This window comes from Aspergillus multicolor, assembly GCF_047715735.1.
Source record: "Aspergillus multicolor strain CBS 133.54 unplaced genomic scaffold BDW74scaffold_25, whole genome shotgun sequence".
Taxonomy (NCBI): Eukaryota; Fungi; Ascomycota; class Eurotiomycetes; order Eurotiales; family Aspergillaceae; genus Aspergillus; species Aspergillus multicolor.
Window position 1 is genome coordinate 388,694 of NW_027395976.1, and position 12,839 is coordinate 401,532.

The 12,839-nt window shown below is 52.6% G+C and overlaps 4 protein-coding genes across 4 annotated transcripts; 2 read left to right on the plus strand and 2 right to left on the minus strand.

Annotated features, from left to right (window-relative positions):
• The first annotated feature begins 321 nt into the window (after positions 1-321).
• Positions 322-2,414, plus strand: BDW74DRAFT_158853 (uncharacterized protein). The gene is made up of 2 exons (XM_073725382.1): positions 322-1,131; positions 1,190-2,414. The coding sequence occupies exons 1-2, from the start codon at positions 781-783 to the stop codon at positions 1,673-1,675; spliced, it is 837 nt and encodes a 278-aa protein (XP_073580984.1). The 5' UTR covers positions 322-780; the 3' UTR covers positions 1,676-2,414.
• A 1,156-nt stretch (positions 2,415-3,570) lies between these two features.
• BDW74DRAFT_158857 (uncharacterized protein) lies at positions 3,571-4,372 on the minus strand. The gene has a single exon (XM_073725383.1). The coding sequence runs from the start codon at positions 3,981-3,983 to the stop codon at positions 3,789-3,791; it is 195 nt and encodes a 64-aa protein (XP_073580985.1). The 5' UTR covers positions 3,984-4,372; the 3' UTR covers positions 3,571-3,788.
• Positions 4,373-9,939: 5,567 nt separating this feature from the next.
• Positions 9,940-12,154, plus strand: sebA (putative C2H2 transcription factor (Seb1)). Its single transcript, XM_073733390.1, has 3 exons — positions 9,940-10,041; positions 10,096-10,665; positions 10,734-12,154. Exons 2-3 carry the CDS (start codon positions 10,110-10,112, stop codon positions 11,915-11,917), a joined length of 1,740 nt encoding a protein of 579 aa, XP_073580986.1. The 5' UTR covers positions 9,940-10,041; positions 10,096-10,109; the 3' UTR covers positions 11,918-12,154.
• BDW74DRAFT_158861 (uncharacterized protein) lies at positions 12,075-12,745 on the minus strand. Its single transcript, XM_073725384.1, has one exon. It carries the CDS (start codon positions 12,565-12,567, stop codon positions 12,391-12,393), a length of 177 nt encoding a protein of 58 aa, XP_073580987.1. The 5' UTR covers positions 12,568-12,745; the 3' UTR covers positions 12,075-12,390.
• Between the last annotated feature and the right edge of the window lie 94 nt (positions 12,746-12,839).

Here is a 12,839-nt window from a genome sequence, read left to right on the forward strand (position 1 = left end):
AGAGGTAGCTAGTTCGTTGTACAGCAAACAGCGCGAAAGCGAGAAGCCCAGGGAACTAGGGCTGCCCCTGAGCAATTGATGATACTTTCGATTTTAATTTAATAGTCGTTAATCAAGATGAATGTTCTGAATGACAGCCATAATTTCTATGAGTTGAAATGGTTCTCTTACTGACATACGTATCTTTTGCTGGGGTCAGGAATCGTTGTTTTCTGGAGTTTCCTCAGAAATATATATTTGCGTACCGATATACTATAACTCTTTGAAACAGTTAACCTACCAATTCTACTACCATTAAAGTAATTACCGTGACTTAACAGACGAAACTTTCATTGAGCTATTAGTTTAAGTCCCTAACGCTACGGCAAGAAAAGACCTGACGTATACTTCGCTTATACAAGACCAGCCAAACAGGTTTCTACAAAAATGGCTGCATAAACAGCACACTGCGTGCTACGGCCCTACGGCTGCCGAAAAACTACATGAGTCATGAGCGGATATCTCTCGATGACCTCGACACGCTCAGCAGAGAAATCCTGCTCCGGGAATCCCACCACAGCTCAAACGGGTCAATGCTCGAATCGTATCATGGACTCATGGCGTCACGGACATATCTCTGATAGACTACACCGAAAACCTCGTCAGCGGCTACCCGTGATTCTGGCGTCAAAATCGCGCGTAATGGCGAGGACCGAGTCATACAGCTTGAATAGCAACAGCTGCTCCCCGCAATGCCGTCTTAATTTTGGACTTTGGTGCAAGTCGAATTCAACATGAACCATGGCTCGTCGTGGCTCGTGCCAGCCGCCAAGGTCCTGCGACGCAGAGACGGAACATGGACCATGGACTACGGACAGCAGTGAACAGTGCACGCCGGACGCCCGTATCTGTCACTGTTTCAGAAAGCGCTGGCGCGCTCCAGCCACCCGCGGTCGGCGGGCAAGTGTGAACCATGGGTGCGGTAGAACTCTCCCGGTCATGTTTGCTAATCACTCGAACCGTCCTTGGTTCGCTGTCATACGACAGTGGCGCGATATGCCAGTTTTAGCTTCGCTTGACAGTGACCGACTCGCGGCCCTGCAGCACCCTACAAAGCAAATGACTCGAGAAAGCAAAGCCGAGAAAATGTGCCTGTACATCACTGCTCATCAGCTCGTTCTCATGGGCTGGGAGAGATTTGAGATCGTGCCTGAGCAATCACATCGGTCGATCTTCACAGGTACAAATTGAAGATCCAGAGGCTGGACATGGTCCGGCCGGCGTCGATCCTGGTCCGCCGTCCGCGGCACAAAACCTCGAACGTGCGCATAATCCCCGTGCAGAAATCCCACTCAGGAACTGCGCTGCTCCGTGCGACCGCGACCGCGACGTGCATAATCACGCTGACTCGGCGACCCACGCGGTTATGATAAGCAAATGGGACGTCCCGGACACGGTCCAGCTCCGAGTCTCTCGTGAACACATCACCGGCGGAATTGATGTACCTCCGCGATTGGACAGATGGCTTTCGGTGCCGAGTCCATGGCAAGATGGCAAATTGGGTTCTCTGTGGAGTTTCTGGGTGACTGGATCCCTTGGAGATAGAGTTCATGGCCACCGCAGCCTTGGGTCCAGTGAGATTTTATTGACACTGCGAATTTTGTTATCACCTTTCGCTCGGCCCTTTCGCGTTTGATGTTGGCTGGAGGACTCGTTAGAGGAAGGAAAAAGCAACAACTCGCCGGCTCTCCAAAGGCTGACCCTACTGGCTGCTCGGAGACATACTGATCGCCGGACAAATAGAGACAGGTGTCAAGTCGGAGTTTTTTGTACTTTGTTGTTTCATCTGACGCTGTCTTGCCACAAAGCCGATTGGTGGCGGCGCATTGACAAGGTTCGTACTCCGGAGTAGAGGATTGCAAAGGTTCGCGGGATGTCAGCCATGGCTTGCTGCTTGCGTATTTGCGTATCATGTTGTTATCTGGAGATTGCTTTGTCCACAATTTTTGGGTCTCTTGGCCTGGAGGCCTATCGCGGAAGTTCCCGACCGTCGACGAGAATCCTGGAGATATCGGGCTCTTCGGAGTAGCCAATGGACCGTGGATTGCCGTGAAATGCCGCAAATCATGCCTCTTCAAGCTGTGAAGAAGAATTGGACTCTGCAGACTCCAGAATCTTGCGGCCACGAGCTTGGAGGGACCTTGAGGATTAACATTCAGCGCAACCAAGATTCCGGGTCCCACGTCTCCTCTTCTCTGCTCGAACCGCGGGTCGGACGGCTAACATCCTGCCGTTCGCGGAATAGATCGAGATCACTGCCTTGGAAGACGGCAACGCTTGTGCTTAGAAGAGTTTAGCAGGGTTTTAGCACGCGTGCTAAAGACTCCGGACCGAGTCCACCGTCCGCGCTACTGTAGGAACGAGCTCGACGGTACCCACGGGCCTCTCTGCTCTTTTGTGTGGCTGCACTGGCCGGTCCTGCATCCACTGTCAATCATGACTCCAACCGGGTTGCACGTGTGATCTCTCGCTGGGTCTCTCGTTGCTTTTTCATGCTGGAGATCAACCCTTAGCACCATGTCTAACTTCACAGTCCACGAGGGTCCAAAAGAGAGTCAGGCGTTGAACCAAAAATCAATAGCTCTCGGGTATAAGATGATCCTTTCCCTGCCACAAGGCCCACGAGGTTGAGTGATACCTTCCTAAATCGGCAAATGAACGTAACTTTGGGCGTGGTGCGCTAAGGAATTTCTCGGGTCTTCCCCAGGATTTGGCATCGCCGTTTGTCCATCCAAGGACTCTTTTCCCTAGCCAGTGGATAGCAACTGACTCGGCCTCGATATCTGAAGCGATCTGTGTATCAGATGAAGCTGATATCAGGATTATGGCAGTAACCGACACGATGGTGCTGTCGAAGCGAGTCAAACATTGCCAAGTAGTGGGCACGAATCTGTCAGGACGGCTCCAGAAGAAAGGCTATTATTAGCGCCACTGACTCTTCAGACTTCGTACTGACTCTAGGATACCGTGATACGTACCGATGTTGGTAATGGTTCCAAGTTGATGGGCTGTGTTATTCTCGAACGTGGAAGCGGGCTCCTTGCGGCCGAGGATTTGGAATTGACGCAGCACTGACATTATTATTGTGCGAGATTGGACGGTGGCAATGAATATCAGATGGCGATAGTGACGGAGGACAGACCCAATGCAGTGGTAATGGAACATTCGTGGAAGAATCGAATGCCGCTATACAAAGCCTAAGGCGACTCTATTGACAGACGGTCACATCGATTGTCGGTGCAGGGACAGCGCTGAGTGGTCGAAGGGCGGACGCGGTGGAGGCGCGGAGATGAGGCCGATAGCGCGTTTCAGACTGTGGCTTGTCAACTCTATCCTTCTCCCCTCTTCGCCCTTCGCCCTTCGCTTCGGTCGCATGTGTCTCGTCTCTCCACTGCATTATCGTCTTGGCGACTCGCAGTACGAGCATCAGAGTTGTGAACAGTGTGGCTGCACTGCTGTGGCAAGAGTCTATTATCCACATCCACATCGCATCGTATCCCACCTTGGGCAGGTCTCTTGGATGGCAACGTCTGATCCTCATATCGCATCTCTGGTACGGTCGGTTCCTTCCGCCCGCTGTGTCTGTGAATATGCAAGTCATTGCTGGTCGATTGACTCTGAAAAACGATAGTTGAGAGTCGAGTCTGGACAGGCCGTCGCTGGCTGTGGTACGACTTTGCGAGACAAGATTGGGACCCGCAAGTCTCACCTCAACTGCGTTGTCGAGGCGATTCAAGCACTGCTTCGGATCACGGCCCTGACCGGCAATCCTCGAACAGTACCAGATATCGAATGACACCACGATTTCTCGGCTTTCGTAAGAGTATCTTTGTTATCTTCGGTCGGAATCCTTCCCTCAAACCCGTGGACGTTACACCACGGCAGTAACCCGCCCCGTTCGTCCACCATGGTGCTGGGTCTGCATCATCCTTAGACCATCCCATTCCACTCTCGCTGGAACTCACGGGCCGACGGCATGCTCGGCACTGCTCGACACCGAGAGGCGAATTGAGCGTCAAGACATCATCAGCAGCATGTCAGCACAAACAAGGGCCGTCAGAAGTTTCGTCTTTGAACGGTAGTGGACGTCAAAAAGCCCAAGTGAAACGAATGCAAGGGACCCGTGGCGGGTCTCGGGCACCCACCCGCGCGGGAGGGCAGCTGTCATATTCGCGTATCACTGGCCCTCAGAGGCCCTCGTGGCCAGATCACCAAGAGCAACACCTCCCAAGGTCTTTCGTCTGCCGTCAACATTGTTGGAGTGCGTTATACGCGGATTACACTTGCGTCTACAACTTGGGGCTCGACATTCTTTCCTTTGCCAGCTTCTTTGCCTTTGCCTTGCCGCGAGTGGGGTTTTTGTGACCTGTCATCCAATTCCGCACCCACAGCGCGGGACTCGAAAATCAGACGATGGGCGTCATGTCATACTGTATTCATGCAAGGCGGCCGTGACGGCGGCGATCCTTACAGCGCGGTTTCCGTACCTGCGGCAGAGCGCCCACCTCTCTCTCACCTTCGCCGGGACATGCCTATCACCTATCAACTTCGTGATAGCCGTTGCTTTGGTTTGATACGCGCAAGTGGCACTAAGCCACTAAAGCAACGGCCGTTATATCTATCAAGAAACTTCGTATCGCCGCGCCATTTCTTTGTTCCCCAACCCTGTAATCTGATCCATACCCCGACACCCCGACCGACCAGGGTATGATATTGACCGGTCACATTTGCGCCGTCTGTGCGACAACGGTTTTCCGCTTGGCGTTGGCGCTAAGAAATGACGGTGAATCTTGAGACGACGTCTCCTCGGCTTTCACTACCGGATGTTTACGGTAGTATACTCGAAGACTCAAAGGCTGAAGTGATCACGGCCGTCGGCTGCTGCTGCTGCTGCTAGGTTACCGTACCGTCTACTTTACCCTACAAGGCTACAAGGCTACAGAACTAGTCTAGAAGGATGAATCTCGGTTCTTCGGCGAAGGCCCGGAGCATAGGAGATGCAGTGGAGGCATTCGTGATTCGACTCTGAAATCTCGAATCGTTAGCGCGGACAGAAGATGACCGTCTTACTCTCAGTACGGAGTCATCGCTGCTCGTAGTCCTGTCGAAATAAGCAGGTCGAGCCGCGGTGCCACCGTCTGCCGGTCAAGTACGTAATCAACCTACTACCTGGACTCCATCGAAATGATTGCACCATTTCCTTCTGGAAGCCTTCTAGCGTCGCGGAGCTACGGAGGGGAGCTTCTAGCTTCTAGCTTGACTGGAGCTCCGAGTCCCATACATACATATCCATATGGCTTGACGTCGGAGATATCGGTCTCGGACTGCCTGCCATATCAGTGCAGTGGAAGGAGAGTGGATAGAAGCTTACGGCCAATATCCGAAGAAGATGAGAGAAGGGCGCTGCTCCGTATCCTTCTAGAAGCCTTCTAGCTTCATGGGCCGGGAGCTTCGGTCTCCATATACCACTCCTAGGGAGCTCGAAATCAGCGTCAAGCTCCATACTCATCTCTGGTTGCCGCGGCCCGCGAGACACTTGACGTCGGAGCCGGATACTGGATACTGGATACTGGATCCAGGACGGGACCTGGCAGTAGTGACTTGCCATCTCCGGCGCTTCATCAACAGTGTGGAGTGTGGATTCGCTTGGGATAGCTATGGTGGAACTTGCAATTCTTCAGCAGAGTAAGCGAGACGCGCCGTTTTATTCTCGAAGCCTTCTAGCTCTTCTAGCTCTGTGTATGGACCAGCTAGAAAACTGCTAGCTTCAAGTAGCCCCTGTATGGCACGACGTCAACGGGCAAACAATCTAAAAGGTGGGTAACGGCCGTCGGTAGGATTCCTATTCCAAGCGCGAAATCTCGAACTCCAGGCCGTTGTTAATTTGGGGGAGCAGGCCCGGGCCGAGGGAAAGTACCTCGATATCTTGCTTTACTCAAACTCATACGAGCGTACCCATATCGTCATTCATCTCCGACGCGTGTCGTCTGAAGTTCCTCGTCTTCATCAATCATGATCTCAGTTCCGGCGAACCATCCTGTCAAAAAGCACTCTATTTCCAAAGGACCAATAGAGGTGCACTGCGCTCCGCTCTATCTTTAGCGTGGCCAATGGATTGTCGCTGATTTTCGGGCTTATGTAACGCATTGAGAGGTCCCCCCACTTGCAGGCCGAGGTGGTGGTCCAGTCTGCCCACCGCCAGAGTCAGACTCTCTGCAGTCTAGACTAGAGGTTGAGTAAGGTCTGCTCTGTACAAAGAGCGATGCTTCACAAGTCGGAAACAGGAAGAGTGAGTCGATTACCGAAGGCTCAATATTGGAGCCAGTGCCTAGGCAGCAGCGTCATATTTTTCTGCCCGCATGCATCTTCATGCATCTGGAACTCACAATTATGCAGCGCGAGCCCAGGCAATGCGGCAGGCCCGAGTTTGCGTCCCACAAACAATGGGCTGAGATAGCGAGAGAAAAACTCTGCGGAATCGTAAGTTGTTACTCGGCGTAATGATACCTGTGCGACAAAGCGTGGTAACTCTCGGGCGTGGGATCATCAAGCCCTACCATATCCTTGCGCCTACGGGTGACTGCGCGAGAGAGTATAAGTTTGGCGCTCAATCTCATCCATGGTTCTGGTTCTGGTTCTGAGCTCTGACAGCTCACTTAGTTTCATCTTAGCTTAGCTCAGGCTCCCTTGCTTGCCGCACCGGAGCTGTCACTGTCAGTGCCCCTGCCAGACTGTGAGCTTTGACTGTGACTTCGCCTGCGAGGGAATTGGAGAATTGGGATTGGAGTCACGATGAACAATGAGGTATGCGTTGTTGATCACTGGGTGCTCAAAGGATTCGCTCAAGCCTCCATAGAGTATGTATCGCGAATGACGATTAAGTCATTGCTGCACTATCGCTGTTATCTAAAATATGAGCGAGCGGTGTGATAAGGTTGCTTTTTCCATCGAAGATCAAAGATGAAGCCCCAACTTCAGGGCTACTTCGTCATACGGAGTTGTTGATCGGAAGTCCGCCTGGAGTTTTCACCCATGCACTACCGGTAGACTATTGGCCGAGCTAGCAGCTGTTGACGATGGAAGGGATTTTGGAAAGTCCGGAGTAAGCTTTGGGTTATTTTCTCTTTAACGTCGAGACAAAGAAAGAGAACCTTGAGCAAACTGTTACCACGCCAGAAACCGGGGTTTGGCTGAGGAAATCAGAGCGATCCGGATCTTGACGGGCATTTTTGTGCAACGCTGTCCTCACGCCCACTGGGGGGGATGTAGTAGACTGACGCGTTTTTGAGCGACATCGATGCCCGTTGCCTCCGATGAAGCAATTGCCAACCTGAAAATGGGGCAGGCTGCGGCGGACATTGGCTGGTGGGCAGACCCGACGAGTCCCTGGCTTGCTGCAAGGCTGCGCTCTCTCCGCAGTTGTTCCTGCAGTAGGCCGGACAAACTGATCGGTCTAGACGGTGTCGAACAGGTCCAACCTAAACTTGGAAGTATGTCTGTGGCCGGACGAGACAAACCCTCGCCTGGTTTACTCTGAAACTTGTCTCTACTATCATGTCACTTGTCGGAGCATTTGTTGTCTCATTGGCAGGTATTTGTCAAGCTGGGATACCGCGGCAATATTGTATGCAAGGCGCGCGCTCGCAGCGTACCTGGCATATGATAAGCAAATTTGGTCTGGAGTACAGCCCCTCATCTGATGAAACCACAGGTAATTGGCATGGCGCCGGCTGCAGAAGGATCATATGAAAACGCGCCTCGAAGTCGAGCCCGCATCGAACACTGCAAATATTCGATATCCCGACAGGGATTGTATGCAATATCAATGGCCCGCTGGAATCTGTGGGCGGGGGAAACGGTTTCGCATCCTCGCTCGTCGCCACAATAATACCCGTTGATATAGGTATCAGGTAGATTGATTACTCCGGTCGGTGTATACTCTTTTTCTTTGTCCTCCGCGCCGCCGACGGAAAAGCCTGCGATGATTGTGGCACTGGCCCTAGCCAACAGTGCGACCATTGACCAATCCTCCCACGGCGGCGAGCACGGGGAATTGATTCTGATCGACCTTGCCATTGTTATTCACAATCACAGAGACCCTCTTTCTCTCTCAGACTCTCAGTCGCTCTCTGCCTTCTGTTGCTGATCTTACTCAAAGCGAGTCAGCGGCTCGAGCGTAATAAAAAAGCGATGGAGCCGGCAGCTCATAGGCCCAAATCCGACCGGAATTCTTTCTTTGCGCAAACTGGGCCTGGGGGAGAATCGTCCCCAAAAGGACGGACGGGATGCGCACAGCGTGGGGCCGGCGAGTCAATCCTTCCCAGAGCAGCAGCCAACTTTTCGGTTGACTGTGCTATCGCTGCGTGCTCTGCTATTGGCCAGCTGGCTTGTGTTCGCTCCCCGCTCTCGCTCAGAAAGAAGAAAAACAGGCGCTCCACCTTCAATTTAGACGGGCATGCTGATTCGCCGAGGGGCGGTGCACATCGCTGATAAGCCATCGTCTCTACAGAATCAGGCCAGCATGTCACGCCTGGAGGCCGTTGGTGCGATGCCATTGCTGGAAGGGTGTTCGTCAGTAGACGCGGACAAGTCCGTGGAGGTGTGAGACTGTACATGCTGGTTGCTGCTGGCTGGGGTCCGGCTGGAGGGGAGGGAAGCAGCGTGACTGGCGGAGAGGATGGGCAATTAATCAAATGGTGAGCTATTTTAGGAAGGAGCGAAAATCATTGGCAGTTTTTAGGTCTCGGAACTGAGAATTACGCAGTGTGGCAACTGGCTCAGCCTTCGACCAGCCAGCACATAAACTGTCTGCTTTGAGCTGAGACTGCAGAAAGAGACAAATCAAGCCTGCGTCAGCTGCCACTGTCCAACACAGCGCTGCTGTTGGTGAACGGCCACCACCAACAGGACGCGGTGATTCAACTTCCAGCTCTTTACTCTAGATAGGCCTCCGCATTCGCTTTCTGTATCCGTACCGTAACAATGGGATCATGAATGGATATTTGAGTTGGTTTTGGAAATGGGGCTTGAAGCCCACTCGTGCTCGTCGTGCTCGCTCCCCCACCGACTTACGCTTTTTGGGATTTCCCGGCCGTCCTCTGCGGTGGGCCACACCCTGCTCGCTCTGGTCCATTTAATTCGCTGTCTTAGGCAGGAGCACAACATCCGATGGCAACGGCCAGCTGGGACGCTGGGACGCTGGGACGCTGGGACAGTGTACTGCGTGCACAATTCTAGAGTGTCAATCCAGACTCAGTCCCACGGTCTTGTGCTGGAGAATCCCAGGAACTGGGTGGTTGCATGGCGGCAGCGATGGGCATCAATCAAAATTTCGACGATAGATCTGAGCAGATAACAACGCAGGAAGATTGTTAGGCGTTATGCTATATGACACCATCTGGCCGAATCAGCAGATGGCATGGGGCATCGTTTTGGGAATAATAAAAATAATAATTAATTGGCAAAAGTCAAAGTAAAAGTACGGCTCCAGTCCGAGCAATTCGTAGCACAGGCAGATCACACTCTTTTATCCACAGCCCGTCCATCACCTCCACCATCCTTCCACTCGCCCTCTCTCTCATTTCCCTCCCCCGCGACTTCACTAATTCATCTTCTCTTCCTATCCTTATTTCAATTTGCCCTTTCCTTTCCTTTTTTAGACTTGACTATTCCCTCGTCTTTCGTTTCTTTTCCTTTTCTACTCTCTGACTTCCTGCTTCGACTTCCTCTTCTCCCATCAGTCTTCCGGTACCTGACTACAAAGGTCCCTGTCCTTCCTTCATAGACCCTGCGACAAGAGAAGTACAAGCTCGAACACACAACTCGCTACACCTGCCAAAGTGTTGTCTGATCCTCCTGCCTCAATCATTCCTTACCTGAGCGCAAGACTTCCGACTATACATTCATTGCTCCTTGCCGATAACAATAACTATACTTGCTATATCTAATAATATCTGGTCGAGAGCAGACACCTGCTCTTTCTACATTCGACCTACACCTAATGTGAGCTCACTCGTCATGGTGACGCAGGCTATGGTATACTGATACAGCAGTCAGAATCATCTAGCACAATGGACGCATACACAATGGCCCCCAACGGCCAGCCACAATTCGCATACTACCCTGCCGACTCACAACCGAGGCCGCAATACGTCAGCCATCCCTCCGAGATGCAATACTATGGCCAGGTTTCGCCCTACACACATGCTCAGCAACAGCCACACTGCATGCCAGAGCACTACGCTCCGACAATGATGAACATGCACCAGATGGCTACCGCCAACGCTTTCCGCGGCGCTATGAACATGACCCCCATCGCTTCTCCTCAGCCGTCAAACTTCAAGGCGTCGCTTGCTGTGCAAGGCTCGCCTGCGTTGATGCCCTTGGATACCCGGTTCGTCAGCAACGACTACTACGCATTCCCCTCCACGCCTCCTCTTTCCACCTCGGGTAGCTCCGTGAGCAGCCCGCCTTCGACAACCGGTGCCCTCCACACTCCGATGCACGAGGGTTTCTTCGCTTTGGAGAAGGTAGAGGGTGTTAAGGAGGGATGTGAGGGGGATGTCCACGCTGAGATTCTGGCCAGTGTTGACTGGCAACGCTCGGCCTCGCCGGCCATGACACCTGGTAAGTTATGAGTGGATTGTGCTCGGAGCGGGTATCAAGAGGTGGGCCAATACTGATTCCATTTATAGTCTTCCTCCACAACCCTTCCATCTCCAGCCAGGGCTCAGATCTCCTCTCGGCAAGCTCGTGCCCGTCTCTTTCTCCATCGCCTTCTCCTGTCTCTTCCATGTTCGGTCAATCACAATCACCACTCCAGCTCGAGCACTCCGCCTCTTTCTGCGACCCCCGGGAGCTTACCGTGGAGTCGGCACACCACGCTCCTACCGAGCTCCCTCCTCTGCCTTCTCTGTCTTGCGATGATGAGGAGCCCAAGGTGGTGCTCGGTAGCGAGGCCGTGACTCTGCCCGTGCACGAGAACCCCACTCCCTCTTTCACAACCTCCAGTGAGGACCCACTCAGCACCCTCCCAAGTTTCGACAGCTTCACGGACCTGGACTCGGATGACGAATTCGTGAACCGCCTGGTGGATTTCCACCCTAGCGGCAGCACATTCTACCTTGGTGGTAAGCGACAGCGCATGGGAACATACTCGCTGGATGAGGATGAGTTCCTCAGTGAGCACGGCATGGACGAGTCGGATGATCTGGATATCGCCCTTTCCGGTCTTCCCACCATTCAGCTGGATGGTGGTGAGGCTTCGGAAGATATGGCCACCAAGAAGCGTGGAAACCGCAGGTCGATCAAGAAGGAAACCGAGTCAGAATTCGCCGGTGTGCAGGCTCAGGTGGTCGTCAACGAGACCGCCGTCGAGTCTCCTGCCCACGACCACCACGACCACTCCGAGTGCGAACGCCAGAACTCTGTTGTCAGCACATCCGGGTCAGAGACTGCCTCCGCTCCTGTCTCGGTCAACCGCCGCGGTCGCAAGCAGTCCCTGACTGATGACCCTTCCAAAACCTTCGTCTGCACGCTCTGCTCCCGCCGTTTCCGCCGCCAGGAACACCTCAAGCGCCACTACCGCTCTCTGCACACGCAAGACAAGCCTTTTGAGTGTGGTGAGTGCGGCAAGAAGTTCTCCCGGAGCGACAACCTCGCTCAGCACGCCAGGACCCACGCTGCCACGACGTCTGTCGTCATGGGCGTCATCGATACCAACAGCGCCCAGGCATACGACGAGCGAGACTCATCAACAATGGGTGTCCTTTACGACGCAGCGACCAAGTCGACCGCCAGTGCATCGGACGACAGCACAGAACCCCCTGTCGACCGACGCTCGCTCAAGAAGCGCAAGCGAGAGGAAAGCAACGCGTGATCTGGCATCACGTAAGCTGTCACGAACGCTATGCGACCAGGAGCTTTTCCTATCACTATATAACATCCTGCATTTACACCAGCCTCGACATCCACACTGGTCTGGTCTGGTCGGTCGGTTTGACTTGGATTTGGTTCGGCGTTAATCATCATCATCATCATCATCATCATCATCATCATTTTTGGGTACGGTTTGCATCACACTTCTCCGGTCACAAGAGAAAGAGAAAACAGCGGCACAAGCGGAGCGGTGTTTTGGGACGCCCGTTTCATCATCATTTCAGGGCTATCTATCTATAGAAAGGGGCGCAACAACTGGGTCGGATCGGATTCGGATCAAAATCATAGAGCGCATCGCATGGCTTGGCTGGGTTATCTTGTTCAATTCAGCTCACGGCTGTTTCATCCTCATCATCATTCCTCTTCGTTTTCCCTCGTTGACCAACCATCAACCATTTCTTGTACTTGATTTTATTACCCCCTCCCTACCTCTTCTCTTCTCTTCACATATTTTTTCTTATCTTCTTTCTCGCTTCGCTTCGCTTCTGCCCGTCTCGTTGATATTGCACTTCTCTGTCTATTTTGATGTAATATGCTTTCTTTTCTGACATTTTTTTTGTGCTGGTCACATGTATAATTTAGTTTTATCATCGTTTCTCTTTCTCACCGTCGTTACTCATACCCCTACTTGCATACTGTTTTATATCAAACTTGTATCTTTTGCAATTCTTGCATCATTTTTACCCCGTGTGCATAATATGCCCGTTGTGCTGTACGTTGACGGTCGCCGAGCGGCTTAGCTAGTCATAATTAAGGTGTTGCTGAAGCATATATTTTCCATTCGTAATTCTTCTGAACTCTGTAACCTTTGATCGGCTGGTGAGGTGGTGTTGCTGATTGTTGAATTTCGAGGTCTCATGCCT

Bases quoted from the DNA above. Each gene is read 5' to 3' on its own strand.
- sebA (XM_073733390.1), top strand. From the start codon at position 10,110: ATGGACGCATACACAATGGCCCCCAACGGCCAGCCACAATTCGCATAC. The intron at 10,666-10,733 runs GTAAGTTATGAG...TTCCATTTATAG, and splicing joins CTCGCCGGCCATGACACCTG to TCTTCCTCCACAACCCTTCC.
- BDW74DRAFT_158853 (XM_073725382.1), top strand. From the start codon at position 781: ATGGCTCGTCGTGGCTCGTGCCAGCCGCCAAGGTCCTGCGACGCAGAG. The intron at 1,132-1,189 runs CTGTACATCACT...TTGAGATCGTGC, and splicing joins GCAAAGCCGAGAAAATGTGC to CTGAGCAATCACATCGGTCG.
- BDW74DRAFT_158857 (XM_073725383.1), bottom strand. From the start codon at position 3,983: ATGGGATGGTCTAAGGATGATGCAGACCCAGCACCATGGTGGACGAAC.
- BDW74DRAFT_158861 (XM_073725384.1), bottom strand. From the start codon at position 12,567: ATGATAAAACTAAATTATACATGTGACCAGCACAAAAAAAATGTCAGA.